A 12,408-nucleotide genomic window follows, 5' to 3' on the forward strand; every position below is an offset into this window, starting at 1 on the left:
CTACTGGAGTTGAAAGTTGTGTGTGCGTCCCAGTGGAGCTTCTCCACCATGAAGTCTCCATCTGTAACTCACGTGCTTGATGACTAATCTGCATATTGATCAGGCCTGTGGGCAGCCGCTGGGATGGAATGAGCCCAATTAACGTCAGGAGAGGAGATACCTGACACACTCTGTCTGCTATCGCACTTAATCATTGTCGATGAGGCTAAAGCAGAGTGACTGCTGTGTTGGACTACACACTAATTAGACCTGTTGGGTTGGATAAACAGTTTAACAGACTTTAATAGTGCACAACTGAAGCAAACCATACATTTTTACCAATGCGTTTTATTGTCCAACAAAAACATTGGTGGTTGACTTTAAGGCAAAGGCGTTTTATAATTTAGCTTAAATAAACTTAATCCATGCAATAATATAGAAAAATAATCAGACATATTTTTTTCTGCGGTGGTATTCATTATATTTTACATAAGTAGAAAATAATGAAACACAAATCAAATCAATGAAGGGATTTCCTCTGCAAAGCTGTAAACGTTGGCCACTTTCATTGATCATATTTCAAGCTGGAGCCGATACTGGACTGAAGAGCGCGCCGCCTCACAGAGGCAACATCGCAAAAAGCCAGTAGACTAATGCTTTCATTCTTGGACTTGACTATAGTACAAGTAGCCTAATCAACGGAATAAATACTAAATCATTTGAATTAATTCAAATCAAGATAGGGCACGCACTCTTGCGAAACCCATATTTACAGCGATATAACCAGTCTGGAGGACAATTACGCACAACCTCTCCAAACAAAACAAACAGCAGATACACGTTTTTGCGACGATGATACAGTGACTGTCGGTGGAACAACAGATTAAATGGTTTAAATTATTTTTTCGTTTTTAATAATTCATTGTGGTCACTTCGTTTACACATTTATTTGTTTACAATACAGCAGTGCACGCGCTCCGGACTTCTGTTTAACCTACTCTCCTTCCACTAAGTCCTCCTCGGGTGCAAACCTTTTACCCGGGTGTTGTCGCTTCTCCTCGGCATGACTCTTGTTAATGTTGTCTAAAAAGTCGAGCAGCAAACTGGTCTTGCTGCAGCTCGTAGGGTCCAATACGTCACACGGACTGTTTGTGCCCAAATCCTGACTGGAGTTATCCCAAAACCGTTTCCCGGGGTGTTGACGCTTTTCCAACTCAGCGAGGTCGTCGTCTCCTTCTCCGTCCGCATCCCAGTCCCCATCGTCGTCCCCATCGCGCTTACCTGGGTGCTGGCGCTTGCTGTGCACCACCAGGTAGCGCTTCCCCGGGTGCTGTCGTTTTGAAAGTTCACCCAGGAGCGTCACGGGGTTTTCAGAAACGCGTCCCAACGCGAAGCGCTTTCCCGGGTGCTGCCTCTTCTGGAGCTCCATGAACGAGTGCATTTCTTCTTCGCGTTTGCCCGGGTGCTGTCTCTTTTGAACATCGAAGTACTGTTCATCCCCGTCTTCTTCTCTCCGCCCCGGATGCTGCCGCTTCTCCAAGTCCTCGCCGTATCTCTTACCGGGATGCTGTCGTTTTGTCATCCATTCTGTCTGAGAGGAAGATCCCTCTGGAGAAAGGAAAACATTATTTGGATTACTTCAAGTAGCCCCAAGTATAAAAATTCCCGTTTCCCTAGTTTGTATGCCGTGCGTAAATTGCGCACAAACAAGTGTAGTTGGTCGTCCATATCCCTTCTATCATCTTTTCCATTTTCATGTTTCAAAACAAGTGTTTTGAAATATTATTTATAATTGTCTAACTGGAAACAATGCCCAAAACTCTAGCACATGTTTTCACTTTAAATATTTTCAATTTAAAAACGAGACAAATATTCCTTTCATCAATGTCATGGCAGTGGCTAATTACATGTTATGACTGAGAAACAAAAAAAAGTGTCAACTACTTTATGTTACCATTTTGCATCAACACACGTATTTTACGCACCGTTTCTGGCGTCTTCGTTTTGTATCTTTTTGAGAATGGACCGTATCAGGAGACTTTCTGCTCTCTGTAGAATGATGTCGTCTATGGTCCTCCCGTCCGTCTCGTCCTCAGCGGGGATGCCCTGTCCTCCAGACACAGTGAAGTTGCAGACCACGAGAAAAGCCAAGATGAGCAGACATATCGACTTCATGGTAATTTAGTTGGTCCTCTGATGAAGAAACAGATTAGGGTCGATGGGGAATATATCAGATAAGAGATTAACAATTTGTTCAGTGCAACTTGGTTCACTTGAGGGCAATTTTCTTGACGACTGACACAATACATTCTGACCAGTTAAGGTTCTTATAAAATCCTTAAACCAGTAAATGTGCACGGGAGAATAATTTCACCGCAGCAGCATTTTTAAACCAGTTTTACAGAAAGAAAAGATGGAAACTGAACGTCAAGCTGTCTTAAAAACTTCTGAAATTAATTTGAATAACGCGAAGGCCTTATAATAAAAATACATTTGAACTACCCAGATGTGATAAAGCAGCTCAACTAACACTAAAGACAGACATCTTTACTTAGTTTAAAGGTTTGTTCTGAAGTGCGCTAGACTCACCTGAAGTATCCAAGCTCTCCTCTCTCTCTGACTCTGTTGAGCGCACAGAGATGATCGTTGCTCTCAGCCTCTGCAGCAGCAGTTGGCGACCCGTATGGACCAAGTCTGGAGGAATGAGCAGATAACTTTCCCGTGTCAGCATTTATACTTTCCGGTCACTGTCGTCACACCGACGCTGAGAGTCATTTTTCAGGATCGCTTGTCACCGCTGATGTCACCAAGTCGTGCGCAACTGGATGAGGTGAACGATCGTCCTATAGGGGCCGATGTGATTTGAAAAAAACAAACCCGAGTGTGAGATAAACAGAAGGCACTAGTAGATGACTGGATAAGATGAATTCACTCTCAGAAAATGTGAATTTTAAGTTTTCTAATCCATTTTCTATTGAAGTTGAAAATCTTTCATTTTGTTGGATCAATATATTGTTTACTTAATTAGGTTTTTTAAATACACTGAGTATGAAAATATGTTTTCTTCTCAGACCAAATAAGTTGTGCAAGTGAAGGTTTCCAGAAAGGGCTGCAGAGAGATGCATTCATATTCTCTTCAGAAACACCCTCAGGTGACAGAGTGAGAGCTGAATCCATCTACTTCTTTGAGCACAAATAATGCAACAGCTGAATGTATCAGAGGAGAATCTAACAAGTCTTACAGTGTGAGCAAAAGAGATTTTGACCTGGTATGTTTATAAAGCAGCCAAAACCCCCAAAATGTTGTGATCTTTGGTGCCAGATTGAGTACAAATCAACATGTGTACTCAAACTGGCCGCTGGAGTTACTGGTTACTTTGTATTTACAATTAGAATTGATGATTTGATGATGGATTAGTCAATTATCAGAACATAAATGACAACTGTTTTGATAGTTGACCATTTTGTAATATTTGATAGTTTCTGCTTGTCAAATGTGAGAATGTGCTGTTTTTCATGGTCACAGTGGAGTATTTTTACAGTATTGTTGAGGATGCATATGAGCAGGTCTAGATTTTAGAAAATATTCGATATAATTACTGATATTAATAAAATGATTAATATATATAAAGTTAAGCTATAGGTATTATTGATGATAATGGGGCACCACCATTAGGTGCAGTATCACAAAAATACATTTAATTGGCTATCAAAGTAATTATCACAAACAATTATAGATTATAAGGAACAACATTATTTGATTTACATTCATTAAAATAAACTTGTGTTTACAAAGTTTACTGAGGGAATAAATCAAGTGAGAAGTAGAGTCATTTTCTCATAGACTTCTATACAACCAGAGGAGTCGCCCCCTGCTGGACATTAATAAGAATGCAAGTTTAAGGAACTTCAGCCTGTGCTTCACTTCAGAACCGAAGGTTGCCACCTGACAAGCCAAGCTGTGGAAAAGGTCTATTTCAAACAACATAGAACAACCCATATTTCTTTTTTGTGTGTTCTCTTTCCATCCAGGTAGCTCTGATATGCTGAGGTTAAAAATGCAGATCTGTTTTTCAATCTGTTTTTTTTTCTTTGCAGGAAGAAGTTAGTCCATCTGAGACCTCCACAAAAACATGGATCACATGGAAGTGGAGGTAAAAACACACTGTAACTGTGGATGCAACTGGTAAATAAGTATTTTTTTAGGAGGTTTGGCCCTCAAAAATTTTATGTTGTTGAGCACTGCGAGACTTCTCAACCCAAATCTCACCAAAACTATATCTTTTGTCCATTATGCAGAGTCAAATCACTCCACTGTCTGGAGGAACTCCTGCATATGTGGTTATCTGCTGTTCACTATGTTTAATATTTATATACTGCACTATTTCATATTTTATATATAGTGTAATGTTAAGTAAGTAGTAGTAGTAAGACCCATATCAATTATTTATAGGTGTTTAAAAAAATGATGGTGTGCTGACTTAACTCTAGGAGTTTAAATGAACATTTTAATAATTTCTCACTCATATGACATGCAACAACACCCTAGCTTTGGTCTGCTAAGTATTAGCAGTGACAATCGTTTCAGTTGAGTAACGTCAAAAAACAGTTTTTTTTGTGAGTTGCCAGCATTCAGAATTCAAGCTAAGCTAACGTTAGCTGGTTTGCCGACACGTGTTGCCATCGCAACGATAAACAGTCACGTTACCGGCTCAGGCGGGATTGAAACAAGTGCAGGAATATAAAACATTGTACAAAGCAAAGAATACTTTATTCAAATACTTGGTCAACTCGTAAATGAGAGATACGATTTACTAGTTGACACTATCTGTATTTCTGGCAACCATTTTGTTTGTTTGTTTATTGTTGTCTAAGTGCTACATAGTCTTATTTTTACTTGTGTTCAGTCGGCAGTCCAACTACTCTCTGAATTTTTCAAATATTTTCAGAATAAATTCTTCTTTCAAATATTTCACTGTGAGTATTTCTACTCTACTCTTTAAGTGCAACACATACTCACATTCAATCAGTGGTGAATCTCGGCGTGAATTGAATGGACCGTGTAATTACTTGCTTTCACTGAGCTGTCATGTCCAATACTTCAAGCGGGTTTTAGACTCCTACAGAGCCTGCATTCAAAAACATAAATACCACAGTGGAAATGGTTATGTACAGTGTGCTTTATGACAGACTTTTTATTGCATGGTATCATACATCTGTAGCTCATCTTTAGCTCTAATATGATGTGTCCTTTTTCCTTTGTGAGGAAATGTAGCGATTTCCCTCTAATGTTAAGATTAAAATGAAATTGGATAAATATTGACATTATTAACATTTTAGTGCAGGTAAAACATTTATTTAAATAAAGAACGTTTTGGTAAAGTTCAATATCTCTTAATCCTCATTCTACCAACATTATTAACATCCAAAGATGACCCACTGGGGACCCCAAGAATAAACCCCCATCGTAGCAAAATGTTCTTCTTAAAACATTATTAATTATGTAAGAAAAGCCACCTGAAGAAAACAAAACAGATTATCATTATAATGGCAAATCAAATTTGCATATTGTGTAAAATTAAGATCAGGAAATCTGTCTGTCTCCTTCAAAATGACAGTGTGTCAGAACAAAGACCCATGGCAAACATTGAATCTATCTTTTTTATATATTGAACCTGTATACTCTGCAACCGGGTGCTTTTGACCGGTGTTAAAAATCATTATTTAAAAGCACTAATACAACAGAAAAGTATTCTATCAGGTCATCAGGACCTAAATTCATTGACAAAGTTGCAAAAAATGAAATGACAGAATGAAGCACCTGACAAATCAATTTGTTGCTTTTATCGAAAGTCAACATTTTACTTTAGTTTGCATCGCTTTTGTTGGACCTAACTGTTTGGCTTTCTGTTGTTGTATTTCTTTGCTTTTACTTTGGTTTGTCTGTCAAAGCTCTTTGTGAACTCTGTTGTTAAAGGTGCTGTATAAATAAAGTTATTATTATAACCCCTGTGACCCTGTGTGAAGGAGGACGAGTAATTCCCTGTGAGCCAAAGACGCTCTCTGTCTGGCTGTGATTTGTTTTTGTGCTGCTTTGCTTCAGACAAAAACAGGAAGTATTGAGACATATCTGATCTGTACGGGAATCCTTCTGCTTTTGTCCCGTCCTTCCTATTAGGCCAAGTGTGTAACGACATGCTCAAAGGTTTGTCTGATAGAATCTATGAATGTTGGATTTTAAGCAGTTAAAAAGTCCAGCATGCAGCTGAGTGAAATCTTTTGAATCTGTTCGGTGAAAGTGGCGTCCTGATACTGAAGCTATAAGATATGTAGATATGTAGAACAACTAAAGCAGATGGAATGATCGCTGAAGGTGTAGCAGCATCGCTGTGAGGCTGTGATTAAAATACGCCCTCCTATCTCTTGATTCACTCTCACTCAACCTGCACAAAGAAAAAGCTTGCTATCAGAGTCCTTCAGAGCTGGGAAATCATAACAATTAGTATTCCGGTCAGGATGATGTACGTCATGTACTGAGGAAGAGGACAGGTTAAGTATACACCCTGTGCGCAAGGAGAAAATAATGAGACTCATTAGCCTCCGTCCATTGTTTACTCTTGCTGGTGTTAATTATATATCTTTTTTTAAAGTCCTGGTGAGCTTCTTCAGTGTGTGAGAGAAGTTTCTGAAATGCATGGTTTTGAAGATTAGTGCGTGAGCAGCTTTCTTTGGGTTTTCGAGTGTCGTGAAGCAAGCTTTCTCTTAACAAGGTTAGATCAACGTGGTAACCGATGCCGCACAGCTAACCAGCTCCGGAGGAGGCTAACCTCAGAGGATCAGGGGCCAGTTTCATGAAGATAGACTTTGACCAGGGGATGCAACGGATCTCAAAACTCACCGTTCGCATCTCATCACGGTTTGAGTCATGGGTCAGATCAGCAGAAAAAATAGGGAGCAAACATAACTTTTAGAGAAGCCCTGATCATGATTTATTTACCGTTTGTCGATGAGCGATATCGGCCGATACAGATCGTTGTTTTGTTTTATTATAGCAGCTGGTATGCAACACTCCAGACTTTTTTCACCACCGTCCCGAAAAATTATTTCAACCACCCCAAAGTCAGTGTAAACCATCAACAATTGTAAATGTAATCCTTTAACTTTGTTATAGTCATCTATTGTGTTTATTTCCATGAAAACATATTAGGAAATAGTATTTTTTTTTGTCAAAGCGCCATTCACCAAAGGGTGCCCAGCCCACATGGGCTTACAAGACAATACAGACAGAACAAGCAGGAGCAATTACATCGAGAGACGAAAGAACAAATACAATACACCTCCATGCATGTCAAATATCTTCCATGTTACAGCTATTTAGACTTGTAGTACAGTAAATGTTTTTCAGATGAAAATACATTGCTGACTGAGCAACCGCGTCAAACTGCTCTGAAAACCCAGAGTTAACCGAACCTGTTTTTATCAAAAATGATAGACTGAGCGAAGCAAGGTAACACAAAGACCAATCAGGAACTTGTTTCGATACAAGACCCCGATCCTGTTGCCTGTCTCCCCAGTGTGCCGCTCATGAAATAGTGCTTAATGGCACCTTCAGTGTAATCCTCCCTCCTTCAGTACACAGAAGTCTAAGGCAGCTGTGGAGAGGAAATGCCTTCAAATAGAAAACACCCCACAACAGTATAATACCACCATGAACATCACATCACACACAACCAATGAGCTGGAGACACGAGCATCTTTAGACATTTGACTTCAGATGAAACTTGAATGCTCTCAGAGTGGAAACTGGTTCCTACGAAGCAACAAAAACAAGACAGAGAATTGACCTTATTGCACTCTTGTTAAATTATACTCAAATTGCTCCAAATGCTTTCTTCTGACAAACGTCTGCAATATATTACTCTGATCATCTCCAGTTACACAGAGACGAGATTCACATTCATCTTGGATTTCAGTCAGATGTCACTGAGTGTCAGGTTGACTGGGATTTCATCACCTGGGATCTGAATCTGGTTTGTGATGTGTATTTTTTGTGACTCACTGAAGTGGGATGAGAGCACATAAATCTGCTGCAGATGGGCTTAATCCTATAAAACAGACACATCTGGTCCTCATCTCAGTCCCGTTGAATGTGTTGCGTGCTGGCTTTCAGATACTTAAACCTGCATTAACCATTTATTAAAATGTTTTTTGCTATAGTGGGACGGTGCAATGAGTTGTTAACACACAGTATCACTTTATACAGTTGATGTGGCGAGTGTGTTAGCAAACGGTTGCTTATTTACACATCCAGCAGAAACGGAGCAACATAAAGTGCTGCAGGATTGAGTCATGAAACCCGAAATGAGTCAGTATTTTTGCACTTCCGGTTCCCTAGTCTCAAAGTCAATGTTTTTTTCGGTCTGTGGTTAACACAAGCTCAAGAGATTGTAGTGTTCTGTTCTACGATATAAAATCCGTCAGTAGATACCCCTCTCATGAATTTTAAAGCGTTGACGTGTCTGGCGTTTGCTAACAAGCGGCTAAATGAGACTACAAAACGTGATCACTAGTCTGCACAGCCTCGCTGTGTAAACTAGCCCTCACGTGATCAATCATAGCCTAAAGTTACGAAAATCAAAAAAGTGCTGTGTTTGTGAAGATTATCTTGCTGATTTTGTTATTTGCTACAAAGTGTATTTTCTGCAATAATCCAAAGTCAAATGGATGCTACGTCCGGGGTTGGCTGACAAAAACACGTCGTCCCTGCACCAACTCTTACTATCATTCATTTAGAGTCGTGTTTCTCTCCTTTTAGCTCTGTTTTTGGGCTCAACTCCTGTGGGAAATATCTGTCTCTTTAGCTGTTAAATGCTCCACTATGTTCACCAGCTAGTTGCTAACTTTGCTCATCTGTCGTTTGGTGCTGAGCAGGTCGTGTACTGTGGAATTCAAGAGCTTCTTCAATGAAAACAGCTGCCGGCTGGACACTGTGCTGCTGAAGAAAATGACAAAATCAGTAGTTTCAGCGAGTGCCACATTACATATATTTTACATTCAGTTGATAAAGCTCTAGCAGCCGTATAGTAATTATAATGTTGGTCTAAAAAAACAAAACAATGTTGACTCTGGGTCAGAAACACCAATCAAAGTACTTATTTTAAACCCAAATTAATGAGCTGTAGAGCTGAGGGGAACTGCGAAGTCGTGATAATTATGTATGGGTTCGTCACAAAGAGTGACCTCTTTTCACATCACATAGAGTCATCTGACCCATTAAAAATATGTATTACAGCTGGTTTAAATGAACAGATATGTGGTGATAACAGTGATGTTTGTACTGTGAACAATGCCTCTTAGCAGCTCTGAAATCACACGGAGACGCATCCTCTCATGACTTACTGCTTGATAATTATCCAGTATTTCTTTCAGTGCTCGGAATGAAGGATGCTCTGGTTTCACAAAAAGAGATGAGTTCAGAAAAAAGACACAAAGTCCTCACAAAGTTGCTGTGAAACTCAATGAAAGTGGAGAGTGGATCTTCAGACAGGTGAAATCAAACACCTCTCTGTTCATTGACACTTCGGGGGCAAAGCAGCCAGAGGTGGCGGATTAAAAGACAAGACATCTGAAGGGGCGTGCAGGATGTCGCAGAGCAGAAGACGGACAGGATGAGGGCAGACACCGGGAAACGAGGCGACACAAACAAATAAATAAACAGATAGAGGAGTGAGTGCGTATGGATGGCGTGATAACCCCGTCTCCTAGTGACACAGGCCTGACAGGGGTCACCAGGGCGGGGAATGAGTGACAGTTTACAGGGTGCGCTGGTGGAGACGGCTGGCTGGAAGTGTGTGTGTGTGTGTGTGTGTGTGTGTGTGTGTGTGTGTGTGGAGGGGGAGTGTGTCACAGGTCAGGAAGACAGACTGGTGGCCAGCTTGCTGGCTTGGTCTTGCATGTTAATGTTAATATCGTGCAGAAATTCAAAGTCTTTCAGGAGTGATTCTTTCCAGATAAAATATTTCTTCTGTGTGCATGATCGGTTTTGAATGCATTTCTTACTACTGGAGCTGTTGGTTGATAAGTTGTTGGTGAATAAGCTAAGACCATGCTGTGCTTATAGGTATCCAGGGAAATTCAAATGAAGGATGAGGGATGACGGACAGTCGCAATTTGCGTCAGAGAGTGAATATTCCCGGCAATATACTGAAAGTAAACATCAAAATGGGCCCTTAAAGGGCTCACGCAGTGGGTGATTTTACAGAAAGCCCCTGCAGCTGTTTGTACAAATAACAACTCTGTCAACAGACCTCGATCCATCACAGTAGAGACAATCCTGCACACTGCACCTACAGAATGGCTGTCCAGAGGGGGTGGCATCAAGTGAACCCATGTTTGGCATAGAACAAACCCTGCAATCACATGGTATGATGTCAACAATGTGGGAAAACTATCTTTTTATAAAGGCTGCAAGTGAAGCTCCTCTCGTAGTAGGATATTCATATTTTGCATATTTAGGCTTCACATGCACATTTAATCATTTCTCAAAAGTGCCAAATCCAGAAGTTGCAGTCATGAGTGTCGTTTGATATCAGAAAATTCTTCTATTGTGATTTTTATTTTGTGCCCAAGAATCTAAAATCAGTACTCAGACTCTGAAAGCTGGGTTTGTTTCCGTTCCGATATTGACTAATGCCTTATTTCCTCATTTTTCATCACTCACAACAGTTAGTTGTAGTCACAATATACACTCACACATAGACACAACACACACACACAGCAAGAGAGAGAGATTATTTTGCATAATTTATTTTCAAATTCCATCTATCTTTAGCTGTGTGTCTGTTGCCCTGAGAATCCCATTATCTCTCAATAACCTGTGAGGCGCCTGTGTTTCTTCAGCCAGAGACCGTGATTAGTGCACTACTACCACATGCTACAACTCACTTATCATCACGCTCCCTCTCTCTCCCTCCGTGTCAGTCCTCCCTCGTCTTCGCAGCCCTCCATCACAGTCAGGTAGTGTCTGGGACCGGCCGTAATCGTGCTAGATTGAACTGATCTTTCAGTCTCACGACCGGCTCAAATGGCAGATGTGAGGTTTGAAATATTTCAGTCCTTCAGGAGTGATGAAAAGGAAAATATTTCAGGGGGGGGAAAAAGTTCTATAAAGTGTCCCTAAAATATTCTCCATCTTATCCATCCATTTTGCTTATAATTGAGTCCCAAAACCCCTATTTTCTTATAAGAAATGGAGATGTATGATTTATACTCATACTTAGTAGTATGGAATTCCTCACTTAGTAGTGAGGAATCCACTGAGAACTAGAAAGGTGCACTCAGTAGAGTGCAGATCCCCTCCAGGTGTGTCTGCAACAACCAATGCTGGATTTTGTGATTGAATGAATAAAACCCACAACTGGCTAACTGGCTAACCACGCGTCTGGACATGGATGAGCTGTAAGGCGTCGTAAAACACATTTCATTTAAAAACAAGCGACGATGAAAGCAGGCCATCGGCAGCTACGACATTTCATACAATCGTGCCTGATACACAAATATTCACCAAAGTGTTTTTGAGAAAGTGTGAGTCACCACAAGCACGAGATGTCCTTGAGCACGCAGCCATAACTGGGCCCCCAAAATATTATGCAGTTTGCTGCAGCGGAATGTGAGATTAACTCTGGACAGACACGGAGGTGCACACTCACTCCAATAACTTCTACAATATTAGTATTCATTTATGTTCATAAAAGAACATGAAAGAACGTGTTTGTGTATCTTTCAGGACCTTTCCCCCTCCACTATTTTTTGGCAAATTTTTTCTCTTAAATTTATGACTTTATAATCTTGCAAACTTCTGATATTTTTTCTCGTACATTTGCCACTTTAATCTTTGACAAAATCCAATATTTTTTTCTCATAAATATGCGACCTTAATTGTTTTTTTTTCTCAGAATATTACCCCCTCTCCCAGCTCCGTAATTACAAAAAAGTCCCCTTCAATACGTTACAACACGCCGCTGTAGATTTCTGCTGCCCTCAAGTGGCCAAAAACAAATCTGTTATTGGTGGTTGAAAAGCGGTATTGACAGACAGTATTTCTGAGACCCTTCACTATCACTATCATGTCTAACTAACATCAATCATATTTAGATTTTGTCTTTTTTGTTTGCGAGAGGAAAATATTGTGAAATATTGCCATTGTGCTCCAAATTGAGAGATGTGATCCATTATCAAAGCTCTTATATTCTCATTTGTTAGTCCAGGTTTCTGTGTCTTCAGTCATTCCCATGTACTTCATATCTAACTTCAGATATTATTGAGGTTTAAACTTTAAAACCTTAAAGCACTAACTAATCCTTCACTTGGTTGTACTCCCCTCAGAATGTTTACATGCATCTCAGTGTGATCCGGTACTTCTTAGCCTTT

The 12,408-nt window shown here is 40.1% G+C and overlaps 1 protein-coding gene across 1 annotated transcript; it reads right to left on the bottom strand.

Annotated features, from left to right (window-relative positions):
- Positions 1-274: 274 nt before the first annotated feature.
- Positions 275-2,667, bottom strand: trh (thyrotropin-releasing hormone). The gene is made up of 3 exons (XM_031845591.1): positions 2,569-2,667; positions 1,965-2,172; positions 275-1,587 (listed from the first exon to the last, which is right to left on the bottom strand). The coding sequence occupies exons 2-3, from the start codon at positions 2,152-2,154 to the stop codon at positions 974-976; spliced, it is 804 nt and encodes a 267-aa protein (XP_031701451.1). The 5' UTR covers positions 2,155-2,172; positions 2,569-2,667; the 3' UTR covers positions 275-973.
- Positions 2,668-12,408: the final 9,741 nt, after the last annotated feature.

This window comes from Anarrhichthys ocellatus, unplaced genomic scaffold, assembly GCF_004355925.1.
Source record: "Anarrhichthys ocellatus isolate YVR2014 unplaced genomic scaffold, GSC_Weel_1.0 scaffold5, whole genome shotgun sequence".
Classification (NCBI taxonomy): domain Eukaryota; kingdom Metazoa; phylum Chordata; class Actinopteri; order Perciformes; family Anarhichadidae; genus Anarrhichthys; species Anarrhichthys ocellatus.